At 53.5% G+C, this 9,173-nt stretch overlaps 1 protein-coding gene across 1 annotated transcript in view; it reads left to right on the top strand.

Annotated features, from left to right (window-relative positions):
* Positions 1-9,173, top strand: part of MEGF8 (multiple EGF like domains 8) — an 80,663-nt gene that overhangs the window by 20,524 nt on the left and 50,966 nt on the right. Inside the window, exons 4-7 of the mRNA XM_018554790.1 lie at positions 735-944; positions 4,701-4,881; positions 5,226-5,314; positions 6,911-7,124. Coding sequence (XP_018410292.1) covers positions 735-944; positions 4,701-4,881; positions 5,226-5,314; positions 6,911-7,124 — 694 coding nt within the window. The remainder of the gene's footprint in view (positions 1-734; positions 945-4,700; positions 4,882-5,225; positions 5,315-6,910; positions 7,125-9,173) is intronic.

Here is a 9,173-nt window from a genome sequence, read left to right on the forward strand (position 1 = left end):
TATATATATATGTGTATATGTATTTATTTTTTTTCTTCCATTTTGTGCTATATGCTCCATCAACAATATAATGGAAAGAAAGAGTAGGATACCTAATTGCTAGTTACCTTGTCAATCACATAAAATAATTCAGAGGGAGCTTCTCTGCAGTAATACAGTCACCTCGACAGCGGCCTGGGTTTCTTATCTTTGCTCTATTTGAGCAGTGTAGCCTCTGGCTGTCTCGAGTGTACAACACTTCCTGGAGTGTCAGCTGTCTGTGTTTCCCATTGCGTTGCGGCCCCTTTATTTAACCCCTATGTTGTTACAGGACTCAGCATTGATGTATTGCAGGGGTGGGCAAACTCCGGAACTACAAATTCCATGAGGCATTGCAAGATTAAAACAAGCCACATGCATGGCCAGAGCCAGATGCATGGTTAGGATTTGTACTTTCACCACAGTTAGAGGGATGAAGTTTGTTCACCCCTGATGTAGTGGGTCAGAGGACTGAATCACAGTGCGTGGTGGTGGTGGGGGATACATAAGCACTCGAAACTCTAGGATGTGTTTGAGTGCTGAAGTGTCAGAGTAGCCCACCAACTATAAGCAATGTTCTGATCACATAGTGGCATTTGTTCATTTTAAAGGGAATTAAATTCAGTGTAAAGATCCACAGTCGTCATGGGTACAGTCTTGTAAGTTTTTGTCTATATTGTTATAAATGTATAACCTTCCATAAATCTTTTCGGCAGATGCTTCTTCATCTCTTCAGCGATGCAAATTACAACTTGCTGGGTTTTAATGCCACATACAGCTTCTCCTTGTGCCCGCAAGGTTGCTCCGGACATGGAACATGCCAGGAAAACGGCCAGTGTTTGTGTGACTCAGGATGGGGAGGAGAAGGTTGTCAGGTGCCCGACTGCAGCACGTACTGTCATTACCATCATGGGATTTGTAACCAGGTACTTATAACGAGATGTCCTAAGCTTTATATGAATAGTGACAGAGGATGTCACAGGTCTTCAAAGAGTGCTGCAATAGAACGTTTGCAGATATTTGTGTTACCAACTTTGCTCTGTGAAGGACATATTTTAAAGGGAAGGAATAGTGGGTTTTGTATGTGTTATGGTCAGGACTAAGAAGTAAAAAGTTAAAGAAAAAATGTTCTAATTTTTAGGGGGCTTTAGGGAGATACAAATGTGGGAGCATAGATTTGCAAAGAGGCTGTAAAGGCAGAGATATCTAGAAGTCTCATGTAACATGCCCTAGTCTCTCACTCTTTTCTGCAGCATGTCCTCAGTCTCCAGCCACATGTATAGCATGCCTGCAGTCACTGACCATCTCCTGTAGTTTATTTGCAGCCAGTGACCATCTTCTGTAGTATGTCTGCAGTCACTGACCTTCTCCTGTAGTTTATTTGCAGCCAGTGACCATCTTCTGTAATATGTCTGCAGTCACTGACCTTCTCCTGTAGTGTGCCCTTCGCTCACTGACCAGCTCCTGTAGCGTGCTCTTCGGACACTGACCATCCCCAGTAGCGTGCCCTTCGCGCACTGGCCATCCCCTGTCGCGTGCCCTTCGCTCCCTGGCCATCCCCTGTCGCGTGCCCTTCGCTCCCTGGCCATCCCCTGTCGCGTGCCCTTCGCTCCCTGGCCATCCCCTGTCGCGTGCCCTTCGCTCCCTGGCCATCCCCTGTCGCGTGCCCTTCGCTCCCTGGCCATCCCCTGTCGCGTGCCCTTCGCTCCCTGGCCATCCCCTGTCGCGTGCCCTTCGCTCCCTGGCCATCCCCTGTCGCGTGCCCTTCGCTCCCTGGCCATCCCCTGTCGCGTGCCCTTCGCTCCCTGGCCATCCCCTGTCGCGTGCCCTTCGCTCCCTGGCCATCCCCTGTCGCGTGCCCTTCGCTCCCTGGCCATCCCCTGTCGCGTGCCCTTCGCTCCCTGGCCATCCCCTGTCGCGTGCCCTTCGCTCCCTGGCCATCCCCTGTCGCGTGCCCTTCGCTCCCTGGCCATCCCCTGTCGCGTGCCCTTCGCTCCCTGGCCATCCCCTGTCGCGTGCCCTTCGCTCCCTGGCCATCCCCTGTCGCGTGCCCTTCGCTCCCTGGCCATCCCCTGTCGCGTGCCCTTCGCTCCCTGGCCATCCCCTGTCGCGTGCCCTTCGCTCCCTGGCCATCCCCTGTCGCGTGCCCTTCGCTCCCTGGCCATCCCCTGTCGCGTGCCCTTCGCTCCCTGGCCATCCCCTGTCGCGTGCCCTTCGCTCCCTGGCCATCCCCTGTCGCGTGCCCTTCGCTCCCTGGCCATCCCCTGTCGCGTGCCCTTCGCTCCCTGGCCATCCCCTGTCGCGTGCCCTTCGCTCCCTGGCCATCCCCTGTCGCGTGCCCTTCGCTCCCTGGCCATCCCCTGTCGCGTGCCCTTCGCTCCCTGGCCATCCCCTGTCGCGTGCCCTTCGCTCCCTGGCCATCCCCTGTCGCGTGCCCTTCGCTCCCTGGCCATCCCCTGTCGCGTGCCCTTCGCTCCCTGGCCATCCCCTGTCGCGTGCCCTTCGCTCCCTGGCCATCCCCTGTCGCGTGCCCTTCGCTCCCTGGCCATCCCCTGTCGCGTGCCCTTCGCTCCCTGGCCATCCCCTGTCGCGTGCCCTTCGCTCCCTGGCCATCCCCTGTCGCGTGCCCTTCGCTCCCTGGCCATCCCCTGTCGCGTGCCCTTCGCTCCCTGGCCATCCCCTGTCGCGTGCCCTTCGCTCCCTGGCCATCCCCTGTCGCGTGCCCTTCGCTCCCTGGCCATCCCCTGTCGCGTGCCCTTCGCTCCCTGGCCATCCCCTGTCGCGTGCCCTTCGCTCCCTGGCCATCCCCTGTCGCGTGCCCTTCGCTCCCTGGCCATCCCCTGTCGCGTGCCCTTCGCTCCCTGGCCATCCCCTGTCGCGTGCCCTTCGCTCCCTGGCCATCCCCTGTCGCGTGCCCTTCGCTCCCTGGCCATCCCCTGTCGCGTGCCCTTCGCTCCCTGGCCATCCCCTGTCGCGTGCCCTTCGCTCCCTGGCCATCCCCTGTCGCGTGCCCTTCGCTCCCTGGCCATCCCCTGTCGCGTGCCCTTCGCTCCCTGGCCATCCCCTGTCGCGTGCCCTTCGCTCCCTGGCCATCCCCTGTCGCGTGCCCTTCGCTCCCTGGCCATCCCCTGTCGCGTGCCCTTCGCTCCCTGGCCATCCCCTGTCGCGTGCCCTTCGCTCCCTGGCCATCCCCTGTCGCGTGCCCTTCGCTCCCTGGCCATCCCCTGTCGCGTGCCCTTCGCTCCCTGGCCATCCCCTGTCGCGTGCCCTTCGCTCCCTGGCCATCCCCTGTCGCGTGCCCTTCGCTCCCTGGCCATCCCCTGTCGCGTGCCCTTCGCTCCCTGGCCATCCCCTGTCGCGTGCCCTTCGCTCCCTGGCCATCCCCTGTCGCGTGCCCTTCGCTCCCTGGCCATCCCCTGTCGCGTGCCCTTCGCTCCCTGGCCATCCCCTGTCGCGTGCCCTTCGCTCCCTGGCCATCCCCTGTCGCGTGCCCTTCGCTCCCTGGCCATCCCCTGTCGCGTGCCCTTCGCTCCCTGGCCATCCCCTGTCGCGTGCCCTTCGCTCCCTGGCCATCCCCTGTCGCGTGCCCTTCGCTCCCTGGCCATCCCCTGTCGCGTGCCCTTCGCTCCCTGGCCATCCCCTGTCGCGTGCCCTTCGCTCCCTGGCCATCCCCTGTCGCGTGCCCTTCGCTCCCTGGCCATCCCCTGTCGCGTGCCCTTCGCTCCCTGGCCATCCCCTGTCGCGTGCCCTTCGCTCCCTGGCCATCCCCTGTCGCGTGCCCTTCGCTCCCTGGCCATCCCCTGTCGCGTGCCCTTCGCTCCCTGGCCATCCCCTGTCGCGTGCCCTTCGCTCCCTGGCCATCCCCTGTCGCGTGCCCTTCGCTCCCTGGCCATCCCCTGTCGCGTGCCCTTCGCTCCCTGGCCATCCCCTGTCGCGTGCCCTTCGCTCCCTGGCCATCCCCTGTCGCGTGCCCTTCGCTCCCTGGCCATCCCCTGTCGCGTGCCCTTCGCTCCCTGGCCATCCCCTGTCGCGTGCCCTTCGCTCCCTGGCCATCCCCTGTCGCGTGCCCTTCGCTCCCTGGCCATCCCCTGTCGCGTGCCCTTCGCTCCCTGGCCATCCCCTGTCGCGTGCCCTTCGCTCCCTGGCCATCCCCTGTCGCGTGCCCTTCGCTCCCTGGCCATCCCCTGTCGCGTGCCCTTCGCTCCCTGGCCATCCCCTGTCGCGTGCCCTTCGCTCCCTGGCCATCCCCTGTCGCGTGCCCTTCGCTCCCTGGCCATCCCCTGTCGCGTGCCCTTCGCTCCCTGGCCATCCCCTGTCGCGTGCCCTTCGCTCCCTGGCCATCCCCTGTCGCGTGCCCTTCGCTCCCTGGCCATCCCCTGTCGCGTGCCCTTCGCTCCCTGGCCATCCCCTGTCGCGTGCCCTTCGCTCCCTGGCCATCCCCTGTCGCGTGCCCTTCGCTCCCTGGCCATCCCCTGTCGCGTGCCCTTCGCTCACTGGCCATCCCCTGTAGCGTGCCCTTCGCTCACTGGCTGGTTTTCTTTAGCTTCATGTACACCGCATATTACGGGATGTCAAGGGCTGCACAATATCTCATCTACAAGTAGTGCTCATTTACAAATTGACTTCCCCTTTCCCCTTTTATGTCTTGGTCACTGTTTTAACATGCAGTTGTCAATTTTTAGGAGACTCAACGCTGCGTCTGTTTTCCCGGTTACATGGGGGAGCAATGTGACCTATCCCTTACTGATAACCAGGGATCCGGAACCTGGTACAATGTGAGCAGTCAGGATCCAGACTTTAGCCCTCGCACCGCTGCTGCTGGTGCCTTTCTGCCCCCAACCAATGCTCTTTACATATTTGGAGGTAAGTGTGAGTGCCAATGGAATGATGTTGCTAATTTAAATGGACAAAAGACACAAACTCATTGAGCATGACATGTATGGACTTGGTGATTATCTGATGTGATGCCAGCATGTTTGTGGCTAGGCTGGGTGAGATATGAATAGAAGATGACCGATCACACCTAGTTGTGCACACATGATTAGGTGAAGGTACCCTATGTACTGTAGAGACTCTCCGATAGCATAAGGACTAGATAGCTGGTACTGAAATAGATGTCTTATATAATCCATGAAGCTGCACTGCATGAAGGGCATAGGCCTTTTTTATAGCTTTTCATAACATGTATTGCAAAATGTTCTTTACAGGTTTGGATCTGAATTCTGCTCTTCAAGATATGGCCATTTATAACTTCACATCGAACACATGGGAGAGAAAAACATACTCTCCTAGCCCGGTATGTTTTACTGTCTTTTTGGGCATTATGTGTATAAAACCCAATCAATTGTATTGCTGAGGCTTCTCTGTCAAATGACATGAAAGTCACTCTGCAAGGTGTAGAGCTCCTATGGTCTATATAGTGGTGTCACAATGCTAGCTAGATAAAGTCAATTGGAGTAAGGAACGAAGGCAACATCCAATGAAGCGCTGCCACCAACACTGCTTGTGCCCTATCTCTTTAAAGGATTACATTTGGTGGTCACTATTACTATTATCGTTTTTGAGTCCATATCTAATTCTCCTAGGGGTTCCTCTCTGAATAACATCTCAAGCCCTGATGAAGCATTGGCTCTTTTATGCTTGTGTATCTCCATCAATAAAACGGTTTTGGGCTCTTCTTCATTGGGTGGCACCTTCATTGGTTGCTTCAGTTGACTTATCCAAGGCCCTTTCTAAAGTTTGGGGTCCTTTTGGATGGAAGTGCAGCCACTACTAAGAGATTAAAGGAAAACCTATGGGGTTAAGGCTTTTCCACATAGTTCTCCTTAGGGTAACGGGAGGACACAAACTAGCGTCCTCCCGTCACCCTAGGCTCAGTATACCGTGAGCTGTAGCTCGCGGTATACTGAGACGCTGCAGTATACCGCGAGTTGCTGCTCGCGGTATACTGAGACGCTGAAGCGGATCCCCACAATTATGTCTGGATCCGCCCAGCTGCGTGACTGACAGCTGCCTCTGCCTATCTAGAGGCAGAGCCAGCTGTACCCTCCCCCGTCCGTTCCGCCGGGAGGGGGGGGAATCCAGCCCCTCCCCTGTCACGGCAGAGAGCCCTGACAGGATCGAGAGGTGAGCGAACGCCGGTACAGTCTCATTGTCACAGGTCGGCTAGAACTATGAGGTGAGTGAAAAGCACTCACCTCATAGTTCTCCTTATAAAGGAGAACTATGAGGTCAGTGTTTTTCCCTATAGTTCTCCTAAGGGTCACGGGAGGATATATACTAGCGTCCTCCCGTGACCCAAAGCTCAGTATATCAGCTTGCGGTATACCGAGACCGCCACAGCCGGGACGGATCCTGACATTACTGTCAAGATCCACCCAGCTGTGTGATTGACAGCTGGCTCTGCCTATCATCGCTGGAGAATCGGAGCGGGGAAGGGGGGAATCCCTGCAGGGAGCCGTGAGTGACAATCACAACTCTCTGCAGGGAGATAATCGAGAAGTGAGTGACGGTATGTGTTCGCTCACTTCCCGATCTATTGAGCCGACATGTGACAGTTTCATTGTCACACGTCGGCTTGAACTATGAGGTTGAGTGAAAATCACTCACCTCATAGTTCTCCTTTCAAGCTTCATGAAAGAAACACATAGCAAAATCACTTGACATTTATGATTTAAAGTCCACATAGCCTCATTCTATACGTACAGCTAGATAGAGTGGCATTGATGTCACAAGACTGGCTTAACAGAATTACAGATATTTTGCCAAGTAGACCGCACGCTTATGTGTATTTGAGTTCTGTATTCGATGAGCTCAGCTTTAAGTAGCTACACAGTTGTACAGTGGCAAAGATTTACAAAGTCATTGATTTATGCCCTGATGTCTCATTCAGTCTGCTCGACATTCCCATGTGGTGGTGGAGTGGAATGGAACACTGATTCTATTTGGTGGGGAGTTACCTGGAGGAAAGCTGACCGATGACACCTGGGTGTTTCTGCCTTTGGAAGAGCGCTGGATGAATCTGACCGGCTACAGCCTAATAAAGCCCCCTCCTCTGGCTAACCACGCTGCGGCAACTGTGGATAACTGGTTGTACGTGTTTGGAGGTAAATCAGCTTTCCTTACTGTGTGAAAACCATTTTCTTGTAATCCCTTTGCTTCTGCATTTCAAAGGCAATACTGTATCTCTCAAACTAGAGCTTCATAATAACCAGTTAAAGCTGAGCGCTGGGCACCAGGCACCAAATCTTTCATCCAAATATATTTTTCAATTACCAAAAAAGGATATAAATCTACTTTGCATGCAAGAAATGCTTTTGCAAACCTTGTAAAGTATTGGTGACATCATCTAGGTGTGGAAACAACTCATTGATAATGAGAAGAGTTGTCAACTACTCTCATTATCGATTAGTTGGTTGGATCGCCTAGCTCTCTTCTCCACGTTGGGAGGAGGACACATCAAGCGGAGCAACAGCCAGCCTGCTATTGGCTATGGCAATTTAAAATGGCCAATAGCAAGCTAGTTATTGCACCAGCCCACTACCCGCTGTATTTACATTCAGCTGCCGTCTGCGGAAGCTTGCCACTGGCAGCTATCATTCCCTGGCTGAAGCTATTCAAGCACCATGTGATTTCAATACAGTTGTAAAAAAAAAAAAATTATAAAAGGTGGCAAAAAAGTCCGTTTCGGTTTCAGCCTGACAAATTCTGCTGTGGGAGGTGCCATTCATTTGATCGCCCACACTGGAATACACACAGTAGCGCAATGCTGTGCATTCCAGTGCAGTGCGATTGCAAAAAATTGTGCATGCAGTTTTATTCTGAAGTAAACTTTATGTTGGTAACACTGCATTTGTGTATTTTAAATTAAGGATGGTATTTATTTACATTTTTTTTTTATATCCGATTTAATCTAAAAAAAATAATCGCCCAACTAATCGATTATGAAAATAATAATTGGTTGTAGCCCTAACATCATCACGGTGGTGTAGATAACCTGTGCATAGAGCAGAGCTGTGGGAATAATCCAGCAGACTCGCACATTACTGGCTGTGTGCAGAAAACTACAGAAGGGGCAGAGACAAGACCAGGCATCTTGCACAAAGAAAGAGAGCAGCAGTGAGCTGTCTTTATTACAGGGAGCTCCGGTACAAACGCAATGTTTCACACTGGATTATTTCACCGATCTGGTAGAAATACCCAAAACACACCAAGTGAGAATACAAATGCCTCTTGTATTTGACAATATTTGCTTATCACGGAGTTTGCCGGTTTTTTTTTTAAGCATTGTTGCAATCTAGCATATATACTTTTTGCCTCTGTAATTTTGAATGTCTCTTTTATATGTGAAGGAAGCGGTGCCCACAGTGGCTCCATTTTCACTTGGTGGCTTCCACCGTGTTTCCTTCCATGGCTTTTTGGCATTATGGATTGACCGCACTACCTTTGCTGCTGAAACCATTGGCGTTTGAGCTGCAGTGTCTTGCAGAGGAAGTGTGTGGGGCACAAATTAAGGAGGATTTAGCTTACTTGGAGAGGAGAAGGAAGGGTTTTTGTTTTCTTTTGAACTTTTAGGCATGTGCATCAGATAGTGATTAGATTTGGGACCTGTTTAGATTGTCCCATAGGAGCTTTTAAATGTATTTCATTCTACATCTACTTATTAAAGAGACCCTGCCAGGTCCTTAAACATATTAAAATGGCACTCTCCTGCAATCAAAGAGGTATTACACTCACCTCTTTATCTGGCCCATCTCACCCACTTCCCCTGTGTTCCGGCTCCGTAGTCTCCATCAGTCTCTTCAGCATTAAGTGTGGGCTCGGGATGTTCGCAGCTGCACGTGCCAAGCCCGCCAGAAAGCTGACAGCGCACAGCGCCAATCACAGGCACTGAGACATTTCCCGATCTCTGCAGCTGCGGATCGGGAAAATGTCTCAGTACCTGTGATTGGCGCTGCCAGCTTCCTGGCGGGCTCAGCACGTGGAGCTGCGAACACGCCCGAGCCCATCCTTATTCAGCATTCAGTACATGTCGGGCCACCCAGATGATTTCTACAAAAGCCCATTCACATCAGGGTGGTTGCGGATCAGCTCGGTTACTGCACTGATTTCAACCCTTTCATTGCCATTTTGCATTGAAAGTAAAAAAAGTTGAA

This window comes from Nanorana parkeri, unplaced genomic scaffold (genome assembly GCF_000935625.1).
Source record: "Nanorana parkeri isolate BGI_ZX_2015 unplaced genomic scaffold, ASM93562v1 scaffold173, whole genome shotgun sequence".
NCBI lineage: Eukaryota > Metazoa > Chordata > Amphibia > Anura > Dicroglossidae > Nanorana > Nanorana parkeri.